Consider the following 27968-nt stretch of genomic DNA (forward strand, 5'->3'; position numbering starts at 1 on the left):
CAAGACATGAAATGAAACAGACAAAATGTTAAATAAGAATTTTTACTTTGAGGAACAGTTAATTGCAATGCAAATCCACATGCTTTTGCAGGTAGGACACATGCTTTGCAGGACAGACCAAATCATTCAGTGCTGAAAAGGAACAGATTTGCTGCAGGGTTCAATTCAGAACAGAACTGCTTGCATTAGAAATTTGCCCTTTCACTCTAATGTAAATGAAGTAATACAATACAAAATTTAGTTTGTATCTGTGGATATAATTAAACTATTTGGCCTCACTTTGACACTAATTAGTGGCAACATTAAGGAGTAGATCTATTCGATTATATTATATTCTCACACCATAATCCCTGAATGAAATTAAAGCAACACATACCCTAATGAGCAATCATTAAACCATTGATTCTCAAAAGCATCTAAGCCACTTTCTTCCATTATTTAGTTCTGTACAGAAATATAATAAAACCAATACCAACCAATCCAGTGAAATAAATTTTAACCTGCTTTGACTTTATGCAATGACTCAGCTAAACTTGTGTTTATGAAAGACTACGGAGAAGGCTCTGTAAATAGCACCCTGCATCTTTGGGAGGCAAGGGGGTTTCCCCATAATGCCTAGAACTAGAACTAGAACTAAAACAAAGCACAACTTCCAGTTTTGAAATTATGTGTGAGTAACACATCTCTGGGTTTGTCGCCATTTCTTTAAAGCTTGATCTTTATTGTATTTGTTATCTCACGAAATTCGAAAAAAGGTTTTCATGCCATACCTTTGATAAATGAAAAATCAGATTAGATCGTTAATATGACGTGAATAATGACAAAGTGGGACAAAGACGGTCCCAGTTTTCCTCTTAACACTGGAAAGGCAGAAAAAGCACCTGAAATTTAGCAAACTGAGCTTAACTAGTGGTTCCATGATCAATTCCTAACCTGTAAAAACCTGCAGGACAGGAGGTGCATGTCTACTTGAAAAGAGACAATCTAGACATGTACAACCAATATAATGTTGACCTGTATAAATCTGAAATTCAACCAGCATTTCCAATGATTTAGCCCAGTGACCCAGTCATGTGCAGAAAACTGTGCTGCCAATCTAAGTACCCATCATTGATGTACAAACCAAAACAGCAATTTTAATGTTACCATTAGCCAAAGTTATGACAGCTGTTTCTTTCCCTAATTCTTTATATCGCAATACATGACATGTCAGGTTTACTGAAAAAATGTTGTCATCCAAGATCCCTGACCCGCTTGGAAAAACAAAACCAAAAAACAGACATAATAGTGACATGGTAGGGTTATGGTGGCTGTAGTTGCACTGTTTGGCCAATGCAGGCATAGTGAGAGTCACAGATGAAGTGATGGCTAGGTGAGAGATAAAGTGCGTTCAAATTGAGCATACAGCAGTGAAGCACTGCACAGTGTCAGTCCTCCTCATCACTCCAGAAGGCATCATCATCTTCATCAGGATCCACACCGAGAAAAAGCCTGCAACAAGAAAGAAAAGATGCATTCACAAACAATACGTAATGTAAATATAATATCAATGAGTCTAACGTGGGGGAGGGGTTAAAAAAAGAAGAAAAACAATCTCTTACTGGTTGTAACAAGGTGAATGTGGGTTGTTAAAGTGACTGTATGGGTTGACTTTGCTGAGGACGCCCAGGCATAGCCAACAGAAGTACTGCTTACAAGAGGTGCAGGTCATCTTGTTACAGCCATCAACTTTCTAAAGAGGCACAGAAACGATACATTAGCTACAACTGGGATAATCTGGAACCAAACGAAAGATTTTTCACAGACAGAACAGAAAAAAATAATGACATATGACGTCTCAGTCACTGGCCTAAAGATCACTAGGCAACCCCTTGGCAACCTGGTTAGACAGTGGTTTCCAGGTAATAAAAAAAGTTGCTCTGCGATTGCCTTGGCTGCCAAGATTGCCAGTCTCTCATCAAGGATTTCATAGAAGACTTCGATGAAAGCTCTTAACAACTACTCACCGAGCATTAACATAAATAAACACGTGACACAAACGCAGACAATGATTCCAGGAGTAAACATTTCCCCCTAGGAAACATGAGTTGCTAGGATATCTCTGGGCCAGTGTGAGCGAGGATTAGGAAAGTACGTTTTAAGGAGCAATTTTTGACTGGTGGCTGCAGTTCATTTTGGAGACCATCTGATGACAATAAACATTCAATTTTACAAAAATCTGAACCACGATGCTCAAGTCAAAGCCAGTTCTACTTCACTGTTAACAACAGGGAAAGCCCAACCTGTATATTGGTTCCACAGCGCGGGCAGCATTTGCAGTTCTCACTGAGCCAGTCTCTGCTAAAGGACTCCTCAACTGCTTTCTGGATCACCCTTTTCCCATAGCGTTGCTCCATGAACTTTTGCCCCGAAGCAGTAGCCGACAGGTACTCGTCTCTCAGGTTACGCAGTTCCTCTGTAGGAAAAAAAAAAAAAAAAAAAAAAAAACACTGGTTTGAACATGAAGATGTGTTGATGGCATGTCTTTAAATAAATCTTCACACCAATGTACAGAATGGACAAGGACAACATTTTGATATAGGAGACTTTCTAGTTTCTACTACAAAATTTGTAGGCCGAGTTAACTGACCAGATTTGCTTCTAAAGAAAACTTAAAGTTTCAGTGGCATTACCTGCACGAATTTTACAGTGGGAGACACCGTGATACCCGAGCTTGCACAGTGTGCAAAAAGCATACTGGCATGCTGAGCAAATGCCCATGGTTGTGTCTGGCTCCATCATTACAGCGGTGCCACAGGACTGACGGGGACAGTAAACCACATCAGCCATAAGGTCCAAACTGGACTGAAGGAGCAAACGGTCATATCTGGCAAACAGCTCCGCATCCACGAGCTGTTTCACCTGAAACATAAAGGCAGACAGGAAAGGAAAGCAGGGTAGGTGCTAACGGTAGGATAAGTTGGACTTTAATTGAACTGACTCATACCTGTGACGGTGTGGCTAAAGAGGTACATTTGGGCTCCGGGCAGTTAAGGCACTGAACATTGCCATCCCGTATTTGGATCTGGAAGTATTCAGTCATGCAGGCCTTGCAGTATACATGTTGGCACTCCTTAAAGCAGAGACAGTTTGAGCCCAGCTTCTCTACAAAGCAGATTCCACAGCAGAACACTCTGCTGTCGAACACCCTCTGCCGCTGCGCCTCGTCAAAGTCTAGGAGCTGAGGTAGAAGGTCGGCACGCGGGTCCATCAAAAGGACAGTCCTCGGGTCCAGCTGAGAAGACGATGAAAACTTCTGTTCAGACTTGGAATTCATCAATTCTTTTTTCTTTTCTTCTGCTTTTTCAGGATGGCCCCCAAACTGCACCATAGCTAAGACAAAAAAGCAAAATTTACACCATTTATAAACATAAAATGCAATCTGTATATATGAATTTACACACACAAAAAAAATGCCTGAGATGTGAACAATGTGTACAAGTGTGTGTACCAATGCACATGACAGGGAAACAATTAATAGCTTTCAACCTTCCATCTTTCCAGTTCAACTTTCAGGGGAAAAAAGTGGATACCACCAATCAGATGTTAGGGAGCCATCAGCAAAACAACGAGAAAACTGAGATCCTCACACCCAGGATGACTATGTGTGCACCAAGTATTCTGCTACTGAGAAGCACCCAAAATGTTCATTTTAGGCTTAGTGCAGCTAAAGCACTGACAGTGTGCATGTTATGCTATAGTGGAATGTGGATCATTTCAGCTAACGACTAAGAAGACATGGCGAGGTTAAATAACATTAACAAATCTAATGTTTTGAGTCAGTTTTTCCCAATGTGCATAGTGTGTGGTGTGCGGTATCTATGCTCTAACTTTCACTGCACGGTCGGGTTTTCTTCACTCATTACCTGCTTTACTTCCTCCCCTTATGATTTCAAGAGGCGACTGGATACCCAGAAAGCCCAGAGCCTCTTCTTTGAGGAACTGGATCCATGTGAAAAGAATCACACAGCCCTGATTCTCCTCCCACAGCTCATCCAGTCGTCGGCATAGAGAGCTCATCTGAGGTGACATTGAGAAAGGTTTTGATATTTACGATGTACTGTTGACTCACAACATGAATATCCCAACATGTCCAGTATTTCTTGTGGCATAATAAAGGATTATCTGAGTTGTTATGAGTCCGTACCTGTGCTCTGGTCATCCATTTACAGCTGAGAGTGAAGAGTGGTGGGGATGTAGAGGGATAGTCTGCAGGAATCTCAAAGTTGACCACCAAAGGAGGTAGGAAGGAGACATTATATTCAGTTTTATTCTCTCCTGTGATAGACAGAAGAGACTTCATTACATTTTTTATTACTGCATGATTAGGAGAGAATAACTGAATTAACCCTCTGCACCCCATATTAGCTGTGGATGGCCAAACTCGCATACGATATGAAAAGGTTATCAAATATTTATATAGGGAAAATTGGATTTTTAGGACACTTGAGTCCAACATGTTGTTGTTTAGCGAGCTTGTTGTCAGCTGCATGGAGACCGGGGAGGATTGCATGTCTAACTTGCTGACGCTAACTGTGATAATATCAGTAATAAATAAGTATGTTTATGCAAGTTTTCTTATGTTAAAGTCCAGACTTCAGTACAGATGAGGCTTGAGGTGAGGAGGGGGGGGATGAGATGGATGGAGGGAGGAGAGAGTAATGCTGTGGGACGCAAATGAAAAGATGAAAATATCAATGTAGAAATCTTAAATGGCCACATGCAGTTTGAAAAAGCCATCTCTCATCTTTGAATAAAACAAACTAATAATTTAAACTTTTAAGTAACTTTTTTAAACCTAACTTAAGCTTTCATCATGTTTATCACCATTGCCATTTCTTTCAGGAATCTGGACCATCTTAATAAAATTATATTAAGGTACAGAGGGTTAGGGTTAGCCCATCTCCACCAACGCATCCTGAAAAGTGCTTTATTATTATGAAACCTGTCAGATTTTTTCCCCCCACAGCTTACTTTTCTTTCTGTGCAAAGCCTACCGGACAGCTGTACCTTTGACTACCACTTTGAAATCTGGTGGGAGCTCCAGACAGAGCTGGATCTCTCCCCCCTGTGCAGACTCTGCCCGGTGAAACTCCTCTTCATCGTAGATACTTGCTAAAGCAAGCAGCTCATCCTCCTGGGCTTCCTTGTCCTCAGACATTTACATTCCTGCATTAACAGTGTGTGACAAACATTTATTATTAGAAATATCATGACAAAGCCTAACAAACCGCTAGCCCACGTTCATACTGACAGAAAGCTAAAAACGAAAGTAGCAACTTGCATTTTGTCCTTAGAAACATGACGTTTTCCTGCATTCACAGTTTGCAGCTTGGTTAACCGTGGTTTTCCCGGGACTCTTTTTATATAACAATGACTAATCACCTGAGAGCAAAGTACACAGTTTCCTGTGACATAACGTCAGCTTACCGTAGCTAACGTCATGCTACAATGTGGCCCAAAAGTTAGCAAGCTAGCTAGAAAAAGTTTACTTATCTATGTCAGACGTATTCCTAACTCCATTCTAATTTAACAGCAGCTAAATCTGAACCGTGAGTCAGCTTCAAAGCAGAAGACAGCTCCGTAACTATCAAAGTAACTAGGGGAAACCCATCCAGGCTAGCTTGCTGTGCTAGCTCAAACGGTGGTTTCTTGGGGATCTCGGCCGTCCTCTAACTTTTCTTCTGTAGCAGCAACACAGCGCTTTAGCTCGTCTACGCAACTAAGAATCCCTGCATAAGATCCCTAAGCCTCTAAGTACTAATTAACTATGGAAAAGGCAATGTTTCTTACCTTATGCGGCCAAAGCACTAATGACTCCTGCCCTGACTTCTTTCTGTCATGGCTACGGTGAAGGCGCGTCACCTCCAGGCTTGTGAGTGTATGACATCTTTACTTGCAATTTTGTTATGCTAACAAGCAGCGACCTCATGGTATTTAAATAAATATTGCACTTCTGTAAGACTGTACAAATCTTAGTAAACATACACCACTTCATTAGGTACACCTGTTCATTTACTTGCGTATACTAATATCTAATCAACCAATCACATGGAAATGCAGTGCTTTTAGTGACCTGCTGAAATTCAAACTGGGCATCAAAATGGGGAAGACAGGTGATTTAAAATATTCCGAGTGCGAGTATTTCTGAAACTGTTGATCTGCTGGGATTTTCCTACAAAGTCATGTCTTGGGTTTACAGAGAAAGGTCTGAACAAATAAAAAATATCCTATGAACAGCAGTTCTCTGTAAGAAAATACCTTGTTAAAAATGCCTTTAAAAAAAAAAGGCTTTACAACAAAGAAATGCAGAAGAGCATGTCAGAAAGCACAATGCATTGAATCTTGAAGTAGATGCACTACAGCAGCAGGAGACCACACCAGGTGCCACTCCATTTCTGAGTCACATTTCAATTTTTGCTGTGCATGGCAGCATCCAAATTTGGTGTAAAAAAATATGAAAGCATGGATCCATCCTGCCTCGTATTAATGTTTTAGGCTGCTGGTGGTGTAATGGTGTAGTAAGCGCATGGCCCACTAGAGGACGCCAGGCCCTCCTCACAAAGCATGTTTTTGATTGTTTGGTCACATATTCATATCAGTGGCCTGCTGGAGGTCACTTTGTAGGGCTCTGGCAGTGCTCATCCTGTTCTTCCTTGCTCAACGGAGCGGATACCGGTCCTATTGATGGGTTAAGAATGGCCTTCTGTTCTAGGATATACAGCAGACCTGGCAGTGACAACTGATGTGCCATCCTGGTGGAGTTGGACTACTTCCGCCACTTCTACAGGGTAGGTCAAATGTAAAACTAGCAGCCCTGTCCTACTTAACTGACCACATCAATATTCAAGAAGTTTAAATGGCTTGAGGTTATATTCTGCTTAAAAAGTGTTTAATTTTTTGGAGCAGTGTATTGTGCAAGGTTGCAGGATGTTTGTAGAGTGTTTGCAAACCACATTAAAATAAGCCTTATTTTCTTTCTGAAAACTGGATGTAGGATATGCAATAACTACTGTGTTCAAGAAAAAAAAAAATCACTTTAGTCAGCTATAAGTCATTTTATTTCTTTAAATTTTTGCTTCTTTTTGGTGACGTGGCAACAACAGCAGCACCCAAAAAGGTGATTTGTTGCACCAGCATTCACACTTTTAAGTACAAAAAAACAAAACAACAAAACCCCTCCCAAAACAAAAAATTCAAGGCTACCAGAGAACAATAAACATACCAGTGCTTTTGAATGAGAAAAGCTCAACAAAGAAATACTGCATGACAGTAACTTGTATATAGTTCAAACATACAGTACAAGTAAACTCAACAGAAACTCCGTGCTTCCTCTTAAACGAAATAACGTTATAATCCAAAGTTACAATTGTTTGTGGTGGGGGGAAAAAAAAAGCACTATTTTTTCATGTACAACTCTGAACAATCCGTGTTAACTACCAGTGCCTCCGTATGTATACTTCCACTCAGACATACTGCAATAGTTTACATTTTCAATAATCTTGTATGTATAATTAGTTTTCTCCTGAACAGCTATTTTGCTTACAAATTTTTCATATCTGACATTCATAGTTTACATTTGCTCTGGAAATGCTGAATTAAGTCGTCTTTAACAATACAGCCCACCAAAGCAGCACAGAGAGAAAGCAGTTTCCATCCTACACTCACAACCTTTATGTCATTAAGTAGTCTGTTCAGTATTACTATTATGCAATATTTTTTGTATTCAAACAAAATGAGAAATGGTATGCCGAGGAGGCTGGTTGATGCGTAGTGTTGATTAGAGATGCTGCCGTCTGTGTCTTGGAGAGAGGCTACTCGGTCATTAAGAACAATCTCAGAGGAAGGACAGAACTCGGTTTCAGGAGGAAGGTAAAACTCAGGGGCTGCAGTGAAAACAGTTAGTCAATGTCCATTTCAGGGAGATTTTTCTCTGGTGTTTTTGTCTGCTGTTCCGTGCCCGCGGGCGTCGTTTTGTCCGGGTTGCACGGTTGGCTCTCTGTTCCCTCCTGTCCGTTAACCGGCCCATTCTCCGTCTTCTCCTCATTAGGAGGCTCCACCTTGGGTTTGGGCTTGGGTTTAGACAACACTGGGTTGCAGGATGCATAAAGCTCCTGAAGAGTAGAAAGAGACACATGCTTAGAACATGACATCACAGTTTTTAAACTGAATTACTTCAGCTCATGATGACAAATTACTTCAAACTGCTTGGCAGCTACTACAAGACTGTTGAGTGTTGTTCTTGGCGTTGGGTTTTTGTAAAATCTTCAGATGCTCTTAGGCCGTCAGTATAAGGAAAACAAAAGATGATGAATAATGATCTTAATGACTATTAAGGTAAAAATAATAACAATAACAATAACAATAATAATAATAATAATAATAATAATAATAATAATGATTCATGTTTATTCTGTTAAGATTTTTTTAAGTTGATGTTACTTTCCTTTCCAAATAAAGAGGTTGTGATTTGCAGAAGCATACTGGATAATCTTTGCTAATATGTTCATATTTATATTACTGTCTACTAATTGTAGACAATGAGCCCTTAAAACCTTAAGGAAGCCCATAATGAAGCTCTCTTAAAGAGCATGCAAGTGGTGTGTGTGTGCTTTTAATGTCTACCTTAGTCTTGGCCTTGATTTCTGTAACTTTGACCACTGGGTCCATGGTGAGGTCCTGATTGTTCTGCTGGTTCATCTTGCTGTTCATCCAGACCATGGCATCATTTACCTGCTTGTCCACCCTGGTCACCTCCAGCTCATCCAGATGATCATAGAGCTCATCCTGTTGGGGCACACAAAAGTAAATTTGACAACCGTCTGGGGATTCTTCAGCTTAGTCTGTGATACGTCTGAACTACAGCTGTTCTTAAAACTTTGTATAAAGAGTTCAACAACAAACCCTGGTTACCTTTGCCTTGTAAGCTTCAATTATCTTCATGTACATCTGGATTTGTCTCCCAAGCTCCTCAAACGCTTTCGGCCTCTCCTCAGCTTCCACGTATCTCTCGTGGATAGGCTGGCCAATTTTCTGTTAAAGCAACATCGTCAGTAAAGCCGCAAAGTTATTCCAAATATCTGTATAGTGAACCATTTAATGTCTTTTTTTTCCTCCGATAAAACTGTCCAATCATACAATGAGTGCGTGGTTACCTTCAGTTCAGCCAGTTTGTCGATATAAACTTGCTTCTGTTGGTCTTCTCCATCTTCATACAGCCAGTTCTCTGTGTCCTCCAGTTTTAATGAGAACAAATCGCGATCCTGCATGTGAAGCAGTGAGGAAGATTCATGTTTTAAACATTAAACGCATGCATTACATCTGAACTGAAGGTTTACACTTAATTTAAATTGAACAGAATCCAAATGTTACAGAGACGATCAGTGTATGATGACGTGTCCGGTGTGTACTCACTGCTTCATTCACAAACTTCTCCAGGATGCCGTGGAGTTTGTCCCTCATGTCGTACACGTACTCCTCCACGTTGTTCTTTGCATCATTCCTCTCCTTCTCCAGCTTATCCTGCATGATCATCTTACCCTGGAGGAGTCACAGTAAAGTCTACATTAGTTTAACTACTTAGTTAAGTGTGCACAAAAAACAAACAAACAAACAAACACCTGAGGATGAAGCAAGACAAAATTTACAATTTCAGGTATATTCCTGATGTTACACATGTCAAAAGAAAAAGAAAAAAAGGTGATACTATGGTTTGATTAATTATCAAATGATCAAGAGTTGTCAATTTTTAGGGGCTGTTAATATAAAAGCTAAATCAGCTCCTCCCTTTTTCACAAGGGGTCTCCACTGTTGGCTGCTTAATATGTCCGCTTCTATCTTTTGCTGCTTAGACAAATACATGTAAACAGCTACACTATGGAGCCACTTCTTTAAATGTTAATGATAACAAGGACAGCTTAACCCAGGGCCAGTGGGCATCACTAGGCATTACTGCTTGAAACAACACTGTGCATGCACACCACACATTCCCTGTGTTTTTTACAGCATTACCTCATTTTCCACAAATAAATTTAGTTCTTCTCTGGAAAGCTGCCAGTCCAAGCTGCTCTCTATGGGCAGCTCCAGTGTCTTTGTTTTTACTTTGGGCTTCTTGGCCTGAGGAGGCTGGTCGTTCTTCTTCTCCTGCTGCTTGGCATCCTCTGTCGTTGTCTGTAATAGCAGAGATGAAACACCAGACAAAAGCAGCAGTATTTGACTTCAGCCTTTTTGAGTACTTGAACAGCTCCTCCTTCAAATGTGCTTTTGTATTTCCCCAGTTTCACAATTTTACCATCTGTATAATTTTATTGTGCTTTTTTTGATAGGTAAATTCTGCCCTGAATTGACTGAAAGTTTCTATATTGTTAGTTTATAATTTCTTCATGAGCCTGTGGCTTTTATTTGTTATGTCAAAAGCTTAATTCCACATGATAAAGTATGGGTGTATTTCTCTTGTATGTGTATTCTTGAGAGGAACAATTATAGTTTTAGGCTCTGGGAATGACGACACTTTTGGAAAGTGATGACACCTTCTCAGACCTTCAGAGGGCCATTTGAGGTTTGCTTAAGACATGGTTTTAGGAGTTAGTCTTTACAAATAGAGAAATTTATGTGTGTTTTTATGTTAAACAGCATGCTTAAAAAAAATAAAAAATAAACGAATGTTTTAAATTTAAAAAAAAAGGTCAGGGGCAAATCATGTTTCTTAAAATACTAAAGAAAATAAAATGTATTGGATGTATTGGTTACCTGGTGCTGGGCGATATGGTTAAAAATTACAATAATGGCCATATCTTTTTTTTTTTTCTTCTTTTTCCGCCTGTCCCGTTTGGTTCTTTTGCCATCAGAATTATTGTCTAAAGGCAAAGAAAGATGGCCAACGGATTTACTTTACCAAATGGACCATCCCGGCCTTGCCGTATTGGTCTATTTGATTCACCTTTGCTTTTATTGTTTATTTTATTTTATTTTCACTTGCTACACACGGTTAGATCTTGCCAGACATATATTTCACAATAGACATTGCTGGAGTAATACACATCAAATTTTACATTAGCTCTGCCAAATACTTTTTTCCCCAGTGGCAGAAATAAGCTTCCATAAGTTTGCATGTACATATGTGTCAGTTTATTTTGTGTTATTTTTGTGTTAAACACTGTAAATTGTGTCTTTAGGAGAACAAGGTTTGTTGAAGAAAGTGAACTTCTTTTACATTTTCAAGTCTTCGGGTTGCTGTATGCGTTGTACTTATACAGAGCAATTTAATTTTGTTCTATATGAACGCATGTACCCATGTATGTACACATGTATGTATATATGCATGTATAGGCATTAGGGTTGCCTTATCGCCCAGCACAAGGTTACCTCCATTTCTTCAGCCTCTGTTTTCTTGTCTCCGTTGTCTCCAGCCTGGAGTTTCTGATCCTCCTGGTCCACTTGCATTTTGTTCTGACACACGGCAACGAAAGAAGGAATATACATACAATTAAATTAAAACAATATGTGCTGCTCTGTTGCTGGTGTCATCTATTAAATCTGGGTTCAGGCCATTTTAAAATGGCAGTCCCCAGCAATTGTTCAGATGTTCACGTCAAGGTTTTGGAAATGTTTGTGTCATGTGCACTCCTGTTCAAGAGTTGCAATCAGTCTGTATGCAATAGTGTAGTCAGAAACCTTCATTGCTAAAGCTCTTAAAGCCATCTAAAGCTTGTCAAGACAAGATGCCTAAATAATACAGTAATTGGGTGGGGCTGGAACTGGATTACTGATTGAAAGGCTTTCTCAGGCACAACACAAAGCAAACATTTCTCCCGTCTCTTCCTTACTCATATACACATACCCTCTCTATGTCATTAGTGTCTAACAATCAGTGCAAAAGCACATAATACACACCTCCTCTTCCTTCACGATCTGGTCTGTCTCCATTGGCTCCTCTCCTTCAGCTGTTTTTACGACTTCAACCAACGAGGCGCTTGATACACTGAACACACCGTGAACGTTCACCCGAACTTTTACCTTGACCTTTGCGCTCTCCCCTGATGCCTGAGGAACCACATTCTGGATCAGAAACTGGCCTGCAGAGTTAAAAGTTAGCACTGATGAGAATACCTGCGCATATATGAACGAATAAATAGAAACTCACAGAACTGCATCTAAATCTGAATGAAGTTGCTGTACCTATAGTGGCTTTAGGGTAAGGCAGCTCCTTGGGATTGTTGTAGTAGGCTTCAAGGCTGAATGGCTCTTTCCGATAGAAGGTCAGTACTTTAGAGAAAGGAGCTGCGTGGTTCTTTGGGAAAACCTCACAATCACTGCAAAAAACACAGAAAGAGCAGGTGATTGAGACAAATATACAGGGACAGGACTTCAGAATGTAAACTCAGTTTTCTGTTCATATAATCGATGGTTTGAAACAAGCTGTTCTAGCTTACAGTTTTTATTCCAACAACGCAAGTGGTGAGAGAACTGACACGAAGCCTACCATTTGTCCTCTGAAGGTTTCCACCTACTCAACCACCCACCCACCTACCCACCAGCACGCACCAATCTGTTATTTGGCAACAGTTTATAAAACACATCTGAAGTCTTTATCAAACTCAAAGATCATTTATGAGAGGGTTTTAGGGCTTGAAACAGGATTTGGATGTTATTTAGCAAAACATGAATGAATCCAGAAAAGATTTTTGATACTGGATCTGCGTGGTACATGGGTGTGGGCAAGGTGTGGCAGAAAATCGTGAAGGGAGTCAACAGTACGAGTTGTGGCTAAGCTTCACACTTCAAAATAATAAGAGCAATGTAAACAGGAGGACTATACATTCAAGTATTAAACCAGCTGCATTAAAGGGATCTTTGTGCTACTTTCTGTTAGATTCAAGCGTAAAGAGTACCTGAGTCCTTCCTCTGCAGCTGAATTCCACTTTAGGGAGATAGAGTAAGGGACAACATCTGTAATTGAGAACTCTCTCACTTTGAAAGCTGGTGACAAGATGGCACACTGAGGGGAAAAAAAACAACAACAAAAAAAAACAAACAGAATTTTAAGGTTAAACTTTTGTGTTCTTCATTTTCAGGCCCAAAATAAAACTGTTTCCACCCAGAATTCCACACATTTCATTTGTATTTGTGAAACTGTTTTTTTTGTTTGTTTTGTTTTAAACTGTCACCAAATGTTTCGCAGATCACAGCCTTCAGCGATCCTCTCATACGTCTCCCTCCTGGTATAACACAGCTGTCACTGTATGAGTCTGCTGCCTGAGTCACTGTGGGGATCAAAGTGTTTGTCATGTGACAGGCAAGCTGTACCTGCAGAGCACAGCCCCTGGCCACGGCCTCGTCTGCATTTAGGGTGGTGCTCAGCTCTTTGCCGAAGAATTTGCTGATCCGCTCTTTGATGGCAGGGATTCTGGTGGCGCCACCCACAATCTCGACTGCATATATATCCTCCTTTTTCAGCTCTGGATACAAAAAACAAGAGACAAGCGCGAAACAAAGCAGGTTATTTAGGTTTACAAAGTAATAAGTTTCATATTTGTTTCATTTTATTTTTAAAGTTGAAAAGTAATGATTAAAGGAAGGCTGACATGCTGCTATTGTCCAGGTGGAAGGGCTACCACAGCAAAGCACATGACTGAATGTGTGAGCGTGCACGTGCCTACAGGGATAGTCCAGCTGCTATTACAGTCTCATGTACTCACTGGCTTGTTCCATGACGCTGCGCAGGGGACCCTCGACTTTGGCCAGCAGCCCCGAACACATCTCCTCAAACTGGCCTCTGGGGACACATGATCATAAATTATTAATAGGTGCAGCCAACATGTACACTATGTAAAACTCCATTAATTTAAAAAACAACACTATTCCCTTTTTAAAATACTTGTGGTTACACGCTACATGCTGATCTTATTCTCTTATTTAATTTAACTTTACTTCTTACCTGTTTAGTTTACTGGAAACATCAATATCATTCATGAAGCACTCAATGTTGAGAGGGAGGTCAGAGGAGTTGGCACTCATCAACTTCTTGAGCTTTTCACACTCCTGGTACAGCCGCACAAGTGCACGGGGCTTGGACCTCACATCTAGCTTGTACTTTGTTCCAAACTCCTCGCAGAAGTGGTTGACAAGGATATCGTCAAAGTCCTTGCCACCAAGGTCTGAGTCAAACGCAGTGGCCAGGATCTAACAGTAGAGAAGGTAAATATATTAGTAGTAGGTAGAAGCAAGTTTAGGTTTTCCCTCTGACGATTTTAGATCCCTCCTTATTTCTCAACAGCATAACCCAGAACACCAACATCACTGATAGTCAGCAGTGTTCACCACTGACCATAAATGCTGTATTTTTTTTTTACATTTATTTAATAGTCAGGCCTGTTTATTGACATCAGAATATCATAAATATAAGATTTAAACAGAATCCACTTTAGTAAACTTGCTAACCCACATGAGCACTTTCAGTATTTATCCATCACTCACCTTGAGCTTTCCCTTATTGAAGGCACAAACTGACACCTGGTAACCAGAGTGGCCCAGGTCCACAAACACCACTATTCTGGGCTTCTCTTCTGGAGCTGGCAGGTCTTGCTTGTAGATTCCATATGCCAGAGTCACTGCAGCAATCAGAGAGAAGCTTCAGGTTATTTTCTGCTCACCGCTGCATCCAGGAACTAATTAGTACTCCAAATTCCAGCTGCACTAAGCTAAACCAAATCTGCTCGAACTAATAAAATTGTTACTGCAATGCTGCAAATGTATATAAATAAAATGTAGGGCAGGCTTAATGCTGTGCATCTATTTCACTGTATCTCATGATTAAGTTATAAACTAATGCAATAACCATTTTCAACATGTTTCTGAGTAGTATGAGATTACAGGCTCAACAACAACACAGCAGACTTAATGATTATCTAGATGTTACTTTACAACAATTTACTGTGTTTCCATGTACCTGCAGTAGTCTCATTCATCAGTCGTAAACAGTTGAGGCCAGCGATCTGAGCTGCGTCCATGACTGACCGTCTCTCTGCATCAGTAAAATAGCTTGGTACCTAAGAGGAAAACAAAACAAAACATTACATTACACTATTCCATGTTTAGGATCAATCTGGGCCCCTCAAAGGAATAAATCACCTATCTCACAAGATTCATAACCTCCCTGGATAAAATTACCAAGTTAGTTACTCAGGGTGCCAAAACAAAACAGCTCCTTGTGGAAAAGATCACAGGCTAAATTTAGCTATTGGCAACAGTACTAATAACATGTCATCCATCTCCAGAGCTGATGTAAACCTTAAGTTTAGGCCCAGTCAAAGTAAGGGCCTCGAAGTGTGAGCTCTGTAACATTACGTAACAGATCCTTATTCTGTGCTAAAGAAACACACGCTTCCCACTCTTCAGCTTCGAGGTACAAGAGACGAAATAAAGCTTTCAGACAAGACATGTGCTGAAGTGCTCAGGGCTCAAAATGTGACAAGAACAGGTGGCAAAGCATTTCTACACCTTGCAGGCAGCTGTCAGCCTGCATATTTTTACCTGAACTGGTAGAAAATTCAACAGGATGACATTAATCGCTGGCTGTCAAATGACAGGATGTAAATCTAATGCAGTGTTCTATTGAGGTACAGTACACAAAGTCACTTTATGGTAACTTAAAGCTTCATCATGCAACGTCACTTTCACCAAATAAACAAACAACTCCTAAGACATTTAAAGCTACCTCCATAAGATCTGTTGTTACAAACTTAAACTTGAAAAACCATCTATTGAGACCAGGATAACCAGGTGGATTAATAAAAGACCTATCCAAACCTATTTAACACGTCTCATAGAGCTTAAGTAGGGCTGTGCCACATTATATCATCCGAAGTCTGGAAGTTTTAACATGATACAAAACTATTATATGGGAAATCATTGCTTTAGCAACGCCATGTGTTTAGGTCCTCTAGTGCAGACAACAATGAGACAAGCCCAGGAAAGTCTGACAGTAAAAGCCCTGTGTCAGCCTCTAATGATGATTTAGTACCTAAAAAGGAGGCGACTTCAACATCCTCTGACACACCACAATACTTTGCAAAATATGCAAGAAACTGCTCCTGCAAAAGGTACTTGAGGGAGAAATCATCATCATCACCAAAGCTACGAAGGAGCTGGTAATGTGCGACCCAAATGTAAACACGTGAATCAACCAGGCGCGCTGGCTGCACTCAGTGTGACAGGACGAGCAATCAGTGAATACAGTTTACATGATGGAAAAGGAGGGCTATAAGCAGCTGGTTAAAAACCCTGAGCCAGGATGCAACTAATGCTTACCGAGATGACACAATCTACAACTGGTTTCTTGAGTGCACTTTCAGCAGTCTCCTTCAGTTTGGTCAGCAGCATGCCAGTTACTTGCTCAGTGCTGAATATCCTCTCTTCTTCCATGTACAGCACCTAGAAATTGGTAATGAGGTAAAAGATTACTGTCAGGACAAATCATACAGCTATCCAGTAGAGTGAGATGTTTGCTGCAGTGTACACAAGACATTTTATGTTAATATTTCCATTAATAAGAAAGCTCATTAATTATTTAAATGGCTATCTCAGTTTCATTTAGGGTTTTTAAGCTGAGAAAAATATGCATATGTGATAAAATATGGAAAAGATGCAGATTGCAAAGCCTTGTGGTTTAACAGGCAAAACCAGGTTTATGTATTTTGATTTGATTTGATATTTCTTCTGCTCTTATTTATCCTGAGGACTGACATTAATCATCTCCACGGGGACTCTACAACATGCCGCTCTGTGCCTTTGCAGTGTGCCAAGCGAGGCATTGTCATTTATGCACTTGCAATAACTTTGGTTATTTCTGGAGTCTCACAGTCATCATCTGTTAGTGCCAGAAATGTGTACGTTTTTCACATTTAGGCAGTCAGCAAAGCGTACAGTTCATATCACCAACACAATTATCATTTTGCCCATAGGATAATATTCCAAGAGACAAAATCCCTGCAGAAATAAATACAACATACTGAAAGTGAAGTGGACTGTTTTTAGGATTAAATGGGAAGATGAAGTAGGAACGCTATGAATCAGAGCAAAAAGTATTACATGACGCACTTCTTAGAGCACAGCATGTAGTGAGTGGAGGATGCAACATAGTCAGAAATAAGCTGTTGTATCTTCTGTGCTGTCTCTCAGTTAATTGTCTTTTAATGGTCTTTTTTTCTTTTGATTAATTATTTCCCATCAGCTAAGCTGAGGGCAGAAACCTGGTTAGAAAATACAGTCTTACTTTTATACCGGTGGCCCCAGAGGGCATCGGGGCCAGCTCGTACACCAAGTTAGAATTGGCCGACTGGATGTAGGGATCTGTGAACGCTCTGCCATGTAATCGCTTGAAGCTCTGCACTGTGTTCTTATAGTTGGTCACCACCTGCATAAAAAATGAGAGACAAAACGGGAGGAATCAAAGCCAAGTATTAACCACTTTTTACATTTAATTGTCAATAATTTTCCCAAATATGACAGTATTGGTGACTAAATTTTTACCTGGCTCTTTGCAGCAGCTCCTATCGAACGATTTCGGGGTCCAAACGATACAAAAGACCTGGACACACACAAGTCAAAATGTTAAGCTACATTAATGACACAACTAGCAGAGCTTCACATGATAGTTCAGTGGCCAATCTACACTGGTCACAATTTTTAACTAGTTGATCTCAGCACTTTTCTAAATAATCCTTGTTGAAACCTGGACTGAGGCTCCAGACTGGCTTGTTTAAGTTTTGCGTTGTCTGTACTATGTAAACACAGGCTGAAGTGGTGTGGTAAGTCCACTTAAATCACACAGGGCTTGCCTCTCATCACCATCTCTATCAAACACAGATGCTGATGACACACAGCAAGCGTTGCTATGAACACACAAGTGGAGTGTGGTGATGTCTAAGATTTGTCAACAATACACGTCTCTGAGGAGAGTCACTCAGCGGATGCTGATCTTCAATCAAGAGCAGGACAGGAAGTTGTATGGTAAATGGACTGGTTGTTATAAAGTGCTTTTCTATTCTATTTGAGCACTCAAAGGACTTTATACAGTGATGCTTGTGATGTTTATGATGTAGTAGAGAGCAAGTTCACAAAAACAGTTCAATATTTGTCAAAAAATGTCCAATATTCATAATTTTTCAAAATTTAATGCAACATATTTATGTGGGCAACAGACAAAACATTGTGCAAGTTACCAGGAAAGTATTTGTTTTCTTTTTACTCAGTAAGTATAAGCCTTTACAGACCAAGTGTGTTACGAATATTCAACATGAGATTCTGTGTTTAAATTCTGAATGTGAATTTGTCGTGTAATATATAAACACACACCAAGAAACTGATGTATAATCTTTCTATTCACCAAATTATCTTATACATGATCTACTTCTCTGACACACGTTTGCCTTGTAAAATTGAATAAAACTAAATAATTTTTAAAAAGTCCAGGTTGATTCACAATAAAGACAGCAACTTAATGATGTATACATATTTCATATAACCATGACGTAAAACCCATTTTATATATATGAAATTTTTCTGACTTAGTAGTAGGTGCACAACTAAGCATAAACTGGGCATTAATGTTATCTTTTTCTTTCCCTGTTTAATACAAACGTTATAAATAAATTACAATATAATAACTGGTCTTATTTCATTTGATTATTACTCTTTGGGAGGAAATTCTAAATTTTAATGATACATCTATAAATATACCAGTTAATCATTCAAAACCAGTGACTGTACTTATGCAGTGTATAACATTCAGTAACTGTTGTCTGCTTTATATTAACGTTAAACTCTTACAAAAGAGGAAATACTGTAAAGACTAAAAATCAGTCAGGATGACTGAAATCTAACTGATGGAATTACAAAATGCGCCATGAACCCAAATAAGCAGAACTCAAACAATATTAAACAACCTCTCTGATAACAATATGTTTTTCATATAATAAGTAGTATATAACCTTACACCGTTTAAAAAGGCAAAAAGACATAAAAATTTGCTAGAATATTCCAACAAGAGATTGGCCGCTGTCGTCATCGTACAGAGCATAACGCAAGGCGTACAATTTGCCACACGGGGCACACCGGTTGGTCGGAGCTTACGCCTTGAAGACAAGTACCACTACTTAAAAACGACAGGTGGCAAACACCGCCCGGTCGTGTTTTAACCGGCGAAGCCACACCAATTCTCGAGACTGTCATTACCGTTAATAAAACTATGAGCTCAGCTAACTTGCTTAGCTCGCCGGAGCTTCATAATCGGTCTTTGAAGGTGGTGTGCGCCTTATGAGTTAATTTCTAGATGGTTCCATGTTCACCATAGACAGGCTGAGAAATGTGTCACTAACTTACACGGAAAAGCAGTTCAATTTCCCAGCAATGAGCACAAATGATCGCTGAAAGCAGAGAAGCTGCGTTCACGTGTATTACAGCGATGCCGGTGAGACAACACTTATAAATGAAAACCTGTCCTCTGTAGCTATCCTTCACAAACTATAATAAGATTTTACTTGGTACTTACGGTGTACATCTGTCGCTGTACTCATTGGCGATTGTCTCGATTCCTCCAGCTCGGGCTACAGCTACATAGCAGCTTTGGAAGCCCAAGTCAAATCCCACCACTGACATCTTCAGCGATATGTGTCTCCTAGGTTTAGCTTTGTATACAGTATGATTTCTGTAAAGAAAATAAACCTGTAACTAGATTTTAAAACATAAAAAAGATGCTCCAGTCAAGTGAAGTTGTTAAGCTGCTCTGTCTTAAATACTTCTACTCATAATCCACACCGCTGATTGTTGCCGGTGTCTCTGATGTGTGCTGGCAGGCTGCAGCGGCAAGGTCTGCTTTACTAACGTCTCGCCCGCAGACATCGCGAGATTTACATGGTTCTAGAGCTCTCTGGACTTTTCCATATCCACGTGAAAGACTGTTCTCCAACAGTCGAGGTGTAGGGAGAAAACTCCATAAATTTCTTCTTATTTAATAAAAAAAATAACCTCTAAGTTTAAGGTTTACCGTGACAGTAACTGAAATCAACAAATGACTAGCTTGATGATTTCTGGGATCGAATCAGGGTGGGGAAACAAAAATAGACTGTGATGCAAAAAGTGATGAAGTCATTTTTTGTCCCCTTTTGTTTTTTTGTTTTTATTTCATTAGAAATAAAAAATGTAAATGGCCCAGCTCAGAACGAAGTCGTCGGGAAAATAAGAAAATATAATAACATTAAACAAATTAATTATAAATAACTAAAGCATAGCCATTTTAAAAGTTGTTGTTACTGAAAAAGATTCGTTTTTAAATACGTTCTCCTTTAATACTTAGTAAATTTCATGATATAAAATTACCAATCATTATAAATAATTAGTATAAAATAGTAGCTGACATAACACTTTTTTTGGTTTGGTTTGCAAAAACAAAATGTCATTTATTTAAGAATCTATGAAACAGAAAAGAGAGCTGATGACATGTAAACGCAGCTCTGACAAATCGTAAATGTGGGTGGGTGTGATGACACTTGACTGCTGAAAGTGTGCACTGTGTTGGTGACAGATAACTGAATGCTTAACCTCAGTAACTGTTTCCACAGAAAGTGGAAATAAGAAGCTGGGGAGAACTATGATAAACAGAATGTTTATATCCCATTATATGCTGATTGTAAACGTAACATTATTATGTGAGGCACATTTTTTCCTTTAATGTAGTATAAATGAATCACATGTATCACAGTACTGCACTAAAGTCTCATTTATTTATATTTTGTTTGAAACATAGGAAATCGATGCACCAAGATATTGAAAGATGTTCAAACCAAATGAAAATACAAGAAAAAACTGAGTTTGTGAGTTTGTACACATATTTGGATAATGCTTTTGCTGTATTGGCAGTGCGTTTGGTATCACTGTCATGCTTTCCAGACTATATTGCGTGGAGGATCAAACTCTGACTGTGCTTTTCTGCAGTCATAATTTATCAGTTTTAACAAGATCTCCAACACCATGAGATTTACATGATGGTGGAGATTCATGTCTGCGTTTTGTTTTACAGATTCTGCAGACACTCACAGTTGTACCTCTCTCCTGACCTCTTCTGCACAAACTGATGACGATTCAACTCATAAATTTCAAATTACTCTGATTTTCAGACCACTTTTTTTTTTCTAATTTAGCATACCTCAGGCTGTTTCCCATTCTTAAGAATGGCTTCTTGACACTCACTGAGACCATTTCGTCAAACAGTAGATGGATTACGAGAAGGGCCAGTGTCAGGTCTTTACTGGATTTTGTCCTGTTTCTTAAGGATGACTTTGAGATACTTCTCATCTGCAGAAGAGAGCTTTTTTTGTAATTGTCGATTACAATTTAACAATATACAATTTGAAATTGTGTGTTTAATTGTCTGATCTGTGTGGGCACCATACTCATTTATCCCTTAGATGGCTTTTTTATGCTTGAATAGGTCAGAGTTAAGTGTATTAAACAAAAACAAAACATTCCTCAGGAAATGGTTACATACAAAGACTGGACTGAAACAGGGAAAATAACAGTGAATGTCCAAAGGAAAACTTTGACAGAATTCAGGAAGCATGCAGAACTATTGCTCAAGACCACTTACAATAATGTCCTGTTTCTTAGAAGCAAAATATCAAGAATGATGAGGAGTTGCTCAAGAGTTTTGCACAGTATTATTAAAAAAAAAAAAAAAAAAAAAACCACTAGCCAAAACGTCAGGGCTGCTGTTAATTAAATTTTAATGATTATAAATACATGCAGTAGACCATCCTTACCCATAGGAGGCGATAACGGAGTTGATTGGACCGGAAATACGCGCTGATTTAACGCCAACAAAGAAGAAAAAGTAACCTGCAACATGGCGACTCCCATGCATAGATTAATAGCCAGGAGGCAAGCGTGAGTATGATACTATTAATCGACTGTATCGCTGTGGGTTTTGTATATTCGTGAGTACTACAGGCTGTTGAACAGCAGTGAGGTTCAGCTGCTCGAGCTCTGTGTCAGACTCAGGGGCCGGTGAACAGTGAGCGCAGCTCCAGTGCGCCAGTCTGTGCTCTACATCATTATTAGCTTGTTTATTCTTGTAGAGGGTGCCTGTTCAAGGCTGGTTGAGGCCGTGAATGCCACTGTTGTCACACTATCTGTTTCAGGAACGACAAATGAAATGTCGGGTGTCTGTCACGTTTCTGCGCTCACTTGTTTATAAAAGTCAGGCGGATTTTTGAGTCTGCCGCATTTTAGTGTCTGTGAGGAAATATTGAAAATATTTTTGCATTGAATTGCAACACAGGAATCTCCCGCTGATGCTCGTTTTTTCTCCTTTTCCCAGCCATTTATCACTGGTCTCGAGTTTGCACCTGAACTTATTCTGATACGTGAAAATGATTTCATCTCTTCTTGAGCAAGTAGAACTGCAGGGTGGTGCTTCTTTTCATTACCGTTTTTCTTTAATGAGCATTTAAATTCATAAGAATAGGAGGTCAGCCCATCTTCATATACTCTGCATATTTACTCACTGTAGAACAAGCACCTTTAAAGCACTGCTGAAGTTAAAACTTCCAACTTCTTCAGCAACTACAAAGCTGTACTTTTGTAAAGTTCATGAACATTTACAGTTGTGGTCATGGAAATTTGGGGCTTTTAATGATTTCTTTGATCTGTTCTTTCTCTAGGGTGGGATTACTGTACAGCGTACATCTTTAATGACGTTAAAAGAAAGCAAGAACAGGTTTAAATTTATTTTGGATTTTCTCTAATCCACATGGCATCAAAAGTGTATATATACAGGCTTAAATATCGCATACACCTCCACTAATATTTGGTTAAATGTTCTTTAGCAAGTTGCACCTCAACCAGATTCATTTGGTAGCCATCAACAAGCTACTGTCAGATTTTTGGCTGGATATTTGAGGACTCTACTTTGCAGAATTGTAAGAGTATATTTAAATTGGTTGGTTTCCTAGCACTGACCTGGTTTTTAATTTTCAATAGGGTTGTGGTCAGGGCCTTGGGAAGGCCATTCCAGAAGCTTGGACCCCCCCATTTAAAAAAACAAAGTTTTAATGTTTGCTCAGGATCATTATCCATTTGGAACATCTAATTGTGTCCAACTTCCAAATGTTTAGCTGTTGATTTGAGGGGAAGTTGAAGAATTTGGAAGTAGTCCTCCACTTTCATTATTCCATCAACTTTGTGCAATGTACAGGTAGCGCTTGCACGAAAACAGCCAGAGAGCAGGATGCTACCACCACCATGCTTGTTCTTAGGTTTAACAACCTCACCTTTACTCCTCCAAACATACATCTTGTGGTTGTGGCCAAATAGCACCAATTTTTTGTCTCGTTAGACCATAAAACCTTTCTCCAGAAGCCATTTGACTTGTCCATGTGGGAAGCAGCATATTTCAGTTGAGCTTGAAAGTGTTGATTTTGGAGCAGAGGCTTGATCAGCACCCTCTCAGTCTATGGCAATGTAAAACTAGCTTCACTGTGGACCGTGATGCTGATGTTCCAGCAGTTTCCAGTTCATCATCGGGATCGAGCGTTGGTGGTTCCTCAGTTGTTCCTGGGTGACACATTTGAATAAAATTTCTCCAATACAACTTCCCAGTTTGTGTAAAACTGGAATTCTCCTTCTTACTGTGGATCTTCAGTAAGTTCCTTGGGCTTTCCCAGTTCAATCCAGTAGGGCTGCACGATTTTGCATAAAATGAGAATCACGATTTTTTTTTGCCTAGAATTGAGATCACGATTCTCTCACGATTTTCTTTTCCAATATAAATATTTATTGCACTTATTAACTGCACATCAACTTCGTAACAGTTGAAACTGAACATAAAAACAATAAATAAAAATAAAAACAATAAATGCCTCACATTTTGTGGTTGCCGCAAAATGTTGTACTGCTTGAAATTCTGTCTCCACCGTTGCTCGACACCGCGTGTATAGAGCAGGTAGTGCAACAATAGAAAAATAGTTGTGGGACGGCACTGTGTAGCGTTTGTCTAGGGTGTTGATCATTTTCCTAAATCCCTCGTTTTGCACAGTGTTGATATATCTTTGGTCAGGTGATAAGTAATAGCCTCCGTAATTTCTTTGAGCCTGCGGGAGTTCGACGATGTATAGGGAAGCGCTGTATAAGGTTCCGTTATTGATGTTTGGGTGGTTGACCGGCACAAATTTTCTCCTGTTACTTTCTCGTCATCCCTGACGTGTTCTCCGTTGTTTTTTCCCTGCCAATTTGAGCATCACTGCACAGCTTCTGTATCACGTGGTATAAGGCTCCGCCCATGTCATTTGTTGAGCAGGAAGGGTGAGCGCTTGTTTTCATGCAGATTACGTCCTGGATCAAAATGCGGTACAATCGTCGTTTTTTTTTTTTTTTTTTTTTTTTTTTTTTTTTAAATCGTTGTCATTTGGAAATGAGATCGCACATAAGTATGAATCGAGATCGCGATTTTCTAACGATTAATCGTGCAGCCCTACAATCCAGTGAGTGCTGTAAGCCAAATCCTTTTTATGCTGGCAAAGAGAAACTACCACTTGCAGTCAGTCATGATCACTAATGATAAGTTAATAGGCTTTGACCTTTCATGTTAAAAGACATTGTGAAACCTTCAATGCCACTTATTAAAATATTTAAGGGAGTGTATGTATATTATTTAAGCATGTATGCATACATTTGACACTTTGTGGGGATAGAGGGGAGAAAAAAAAGGAATCCAAGAAAGTCATTAAAAGTCCAAACTTACCATGACATTAACACCCATGATGAGTGGATGTAAACTTCTTACCACAACTGTATGTGACAGCAACGAGATGAACCTGCAGCCATGTTTATTTACATTCATATTAGCCTTTGTTGTTACTTACAGGGAAGCAAACAAACAACATGTGCGCTGCCAGAAGTGTTTGGAGATGGGACACTGGACCTACGAATGCACCGGGAAGAGGAAATATGTGCACAGGCCATCAAGAACGACTGAGATGAAAAAGAAACTCAAGGAAAATGAAAACAAACCCCTCAGCATAGCTGGGTAAGGAATCTTGATCAGATTAAGCAATTTTATGTACAACAATAAAGATATTTGTGCATGAGATTTATTTTTTCTTAATCACAAATTTCACTAAAAATCTTTTTTTTTTTTTTTTTTTTTTTTTTAAAATATTGGTCTCTACAGACCAGGCACAGAAGGCTCCAGTGAGAAGAAAGTGAAAAAGAAGTAAGTAAGGTGGACCTACTGTCACAGCTGATATGATGTAGTTACCAGGCCTGCTATAAAGTAGGGTTGCACAGTTATTATTTGTTTATTTTTATTTTGTTATCAGTACTGAGATCACAATTGATCACACTGTTATTTTAATGAGGAAATTGGCTTTTATTGCACTCTCACATAGACAGACCACTGGCTTTTACATCCATGTATTGTGACTCCTGCTAATATACACAAACTTTGGAAATCAGTGCATCTCTTAGAAGATAAATAAGCATCAAAACTTATTACAAAAAATAAGAAGGGCATTGCTTTCACCTTTACATTATGCAGTATTCCGGTTAATAAGCAGAGAAATAGTGTTTGTTCATCTGTCGTAGGTGCATCGTTTAGAAGAAAACTTGAAGTTTTCCCCTCCGTTTTTTGTACCTCCATGATGGCTGTGAATAAATTTTGTAGCAAAGTAGTGGAACATAATTGGTTGGTGATTTCAGTGTGTCTTTGCCAGCTTTACGAATATGCCGATGGGCCTTGCAGGCTCTCATTCATGGACATCGGAGTTGAGGTTGGACTTAAGTTACAAGAATCAGTCCTGCTTTCCAATACTGGCCTGTGGAGTTACACAGTTCATGTATTACATTCCTAAAAAAATTAACTTATTATACAAAATGATACTGGGTAACATTTACAGCAGACAAGAATGGTTAGATCACTGTTTTGCAATTCCACAATTTTTAGATTGATTAATTTCTGGGGGAAAAAATCCTATAAACCAAGCGATACGACTAAGTTTGTTTTCGGTGCTCACACTTGGTCCCCTGGGAGTTGATGAGGTCACATGGGAGCCATAGTTGTGTAACTTGGTGTTAAATTTGCTCAGCGAGGGACTCCAGGAAGGTGCTGGCAACCCTGAGTATCTGTGTCGGAGCTGCTTCCCTGTTTTGAAGCTTTAATTAAAACCAGTCTGTCTTAAGTGAGTGAAACGTCCCTAAACAGCTCCCTCTTGTGGAAGCTCTTGATGACTGCACATCACTATATTTGCAACCTTTTCAAATCTCTTAAAGATTGCAGTGTATTGTCTCATAGCCATAGTGTCTAATCCATCAACCTGACTGTTCTAAATGTCATCTGTGGTAATCTTAAACACTTTGATTATCCATTGAAAATGCATTAACACTTTTATTTTGTTTATGTTTTTAAGGGTAGATTCTGGTCGCATCACAGTGATGTGTTAGAAACACCACTGTTGCGGTCCGAGCTGTCTTGTGATCACAGCAAAAGCACAGTTGTTACTAATAACAAGGCACAATGTCTCTGTTTTGTTCTTCCAGCATGTGCAAAAACAGGACTGTGAAACTGTAGCAGCTATACCAAACCTGTTATTTTTGGGGGGTTTTGTTTGTTTTTATCTTTTCCTCCTTGACACCTTTGCTTTTCTTACAGTGACAGCCATAAAACAGCCACAGCACTCCTTTCAGATGATCACTCTTTATCTTTCCCAAATGAATTAACCTTTCTTCGTCTTTTGAAAGCAGGAAGAACACCCGTTTGGGTCTATTTAACTGAAGATTGACTCAGAAGTTTGCCCCCTGCTGGTAACGAGTGCCTGACACAGCAATTATTCAGTGGGTGTAAAAGCATTATAAGAATGTGTGTGGTTTAGAAAAAAATCTGTCACTTGAATGCATTTTAAGCCAGAGTCGACTTGAAAAATCTCTCAAAGTTCTGCTGTTCCAAGCGTTGTGGCTTTCTTAGTTTTGCTTGTTTGTTTGAGGGTCGGGGGGGAGAATGCCATCAAATCCCATTGGTTAAGTGATCCCAAGTGGTGATACCAGACATAACAGGGGTATATGAAAGTAGCTGTTGAGAATTATAACACTGTCACTCCCTGCTCGTAAAAGAGGCAGATAAAGGCCTGATTATCAGAGAGCTCATCGTGCAGCTTTCCCTGCGGTGCAACTGTTCTGGTCTGTTCAGCATCCAAAAGGAAAACCGTAAAATCGTTGTCACGTGTGCATCCACGAAGTCTGCGTGACACCCAGCTGCACCAATTTGCAAAAACAGGATTTTTATTTCCTCATCGTGAAAAAATGCAGCTAACACGTATTACCTCATGCCGTGTGTTACACGTGTGAAAGGGCAACTCTGGATAATGTCCCAACCCACATTTTCCTAGAATTCGTGTGAGAAAACAAATTGGTGTGCAGGTAATGTTCCAGGTATGCAAAATCAGCACTTGTAGTTGACCTTGTGTTCTCTGAGTTCCAGTGTTTGTAAACAGAGTATTACAGTAAGTGAGATGCACCTTAGGGACTGTAACAGGTACAGCCTGAGACTTTAATAACCAAACCTCTGGTGTTCAGCGTTGTATATTCAGATTTTCCTCCACTTGTTCTCAGGGCTAAAGACTCGAGCGACAGCAGCAGCGGCTCAGGTGGCTCCTCCAGTGACTCATCGTCAGACAGCAGCGATTCCTCCAGCTCCTCCTCAGATGACAGCGACAGCAGCAGTGACAGCGACGATGACAGCTCTTCCTCCTCCTCATCCTCTTCTTCGTCCTCCTCATCTTCGTCCTCGGACAGCTCAGACTCAGGAAGTAGCAGCGATTCGGATCAAGGACCTCCTAAGAAGAAGAAAAAGAAGAAATAAACATTGTGGAATCAGCAGGATTTCT

General features: G+C 39.6%; 3 protein-coding genes and 1 long non-coding RNA gene across 7 annotated transcripts; 2 read left to right on the forward strand and 2 right to left on the reverse strand.

Annotated features, from left to right (window-relative positions):
* Positions 1–23: 23 nt before the first annotated feature.
* Positions 24–6047, reverse strand: rnf14 (ring finger protein 14). Of its 3 annotated transcripts, none has more exons than XM_031725936.2 (9): positions 5833–6047; positions 5050–5208; positions 4187–4248; positions 3906–4059; positions 2987–3372; positions 2673–2901; positions 2283–2455; positions 1602–1732; positions 24–1491 (listed from the first exon to the last, which is right to left on the reverse strand). In XM_031725936.2, exons 2-9 carry the CDS (start codon positions 5198–5200, stop codon positions 1428–1430), a joined length of 1350 nt encoding a protein of 449 aa, XP_031581796.2. In that variant the 5' UTR covers positions 5201–5208; positions 5833–6047; the 3' UTR covers positions 24–1427. The 3 variants fall into 3 exon arrangements, with proteins under 3 accessions (XP_031581796.2, XP_031581794.2, XP_031581795.2); XM_031725934.2 differs by having other exon boundaries at positions 4187–4317; positions 5833–6044; XM_031725935.2 differs by lacking the exon at positions 5833–6047 and adding an exon at positions 5324–5455 and having other exon boundaries at positions 4187–4317.
* Positions 5783–18552, forward strand: LOC120442336. The gene is made up of 3 exons (XR_005614672.1): positions 5783–5914; positions 6755–6830; positions 17905–18552. It is a non-coding gene; the product is annotated as an uncharacterized LOC120442336 (long non-coding RNA).
* hspa4a (heat shock protein 4a) lies at positions 7082–20077 on the reverse strand. Its single transcript, XM_039618744.1, has 20 exons — positions 19855–20077; positions 19589–19744; positions 17569–17626; positions 17312–17452; positions 16348–16470; positions 14987–15086; positions 14515–14648; positions 13976–14220; positions 13737–13813; positions 13345–13496; positions 12930–13036; positions 12217–12350; positions 11932–12113; positions 11404–11487; positions 10051–10209; positions 9454–9579; positions 9195–9302; positions 8953–9072; positions 8665–8826; positions 7082–8153 (listed from the first exon to the last, which is right to left on the reverse strand). Exons 2-20 carry the CDS (start codon positions 19693–19695, stop codon positions 7941–7943), a joined length of 2532 nt encoding a protein of 843 aa, XP_039474678.1. The 5' UTR covers positions 19696–19744; positions 19855–20077; the 3' UTR covers positions 7082–7940.
* zcchc10 (zinc finger, CCHC domain containing 10) lies at positions 19386–27963 on the forward strand. Of its 2 annotated transcripts, none has more exons than XM_039618745.1 (4): positions 19386–19507; positions 24956–25117; positions 25262–25303; positions 27694–27963. In XM_039618745.1, the coding sequence occupies exons 2-4, from the start codon at positions 24999–25001 to the stop codon at positions 27941–27943; spliced, it is 411 nt and encodes a 136-aa protein (XP_039474679.1). In that variant the 5' UTR covers positions 19386–19507; positions 24956–24998; the 3' UTR covers positions 27944–27963. The 2 variants fall into 2 exon arrangements, with proteins under 2 accessions (XP_039474679.1, XP_031581778.1); XM_031725918.2 differs by lacking the exon at positions 19386–19507 and adding an exon at positions 21831–21978.
* Positions 27964–27968: the final 5 nt, after the last annotated feature.

This window comes from Oreochromis aureus, linkage group 10 (assembly GCF_013358895.1).
Source record: "Oreochromis aureus strain Israel breed Guangdong linkage group 10, ZZ_aureus, whole genome shotgun sequence".
Classification (NCBI taxonomy): Eukaryota; Metazoa; Chordata; class Actinopteri; order Cichliformes; family Cichlidae; genus Oreochromis; species Oreochromis aureus.

Bases quoted from the DNA above. Each gene is read 5' to 3' on its own strand.
- zcchc10 (XM_031725918.2), top strand. From the start codon at position 21,938: ATGGCGACTCCCATGCATAGATTAATAGCCAGGAGGCAAGC. The intron at 21,979-24,955 runs GTGAGTATGATA...TGTTACTTACAG, and splicing joins TTAATAGCCAGGAGGCAAGC to GGAAGCAAACAAACAACATG. The intron at 25,118-25,261 runs GTAAGGAATCTT...TGGTCTCTACAG, and splicing joins AAACCCCTCAGCATAGCTGG to ACCAGGCACAGAAGGCTCCA.
- rnf14 (XM_031725934.2), bottom strand. From the start codon at position 5,200: ATGTCTGAGGACAAGGAAGCCCAGGAGGATGAGCTGCTTGCTTTAGCA. The intron at 4,060-4,186 runs GTACGGACTCAT...ATGTCACCTCAG, and splicing joins AATGGATGACCAGAGCACAG to ATGAGCTCTCTATGCCGACG. The intron at 3,373-3,905 runs GTAATGAGTGAA...TTTTTGTCTTAG, and splicing joins AAGGGGAGGAAGTAAAGCAG to CTATGGTGCAGTTTGGGGGC.
- hspa4a (XM_039618744.1), bottom strand. From the start codon at position 19,695: ATGTCAGTGGTGGGATTTGACTTGGGCTTCCAAAGCTGCTATGTAGCT. The intron at 14,649-14,986 runs GTACATGGAAAC...TGATTGCTGCAG, and splicing joins GATGAATGAGACTACTGCAG to TGACTCTGGCATATGGAATC. The intron at 11,488-11,931 runs GTGTGTATTATG...GCCGTGTGTCAG, and splicing joins AGATCGTGAAGGAAGAGGAG to AACAAAATGCAAGTGGACCA.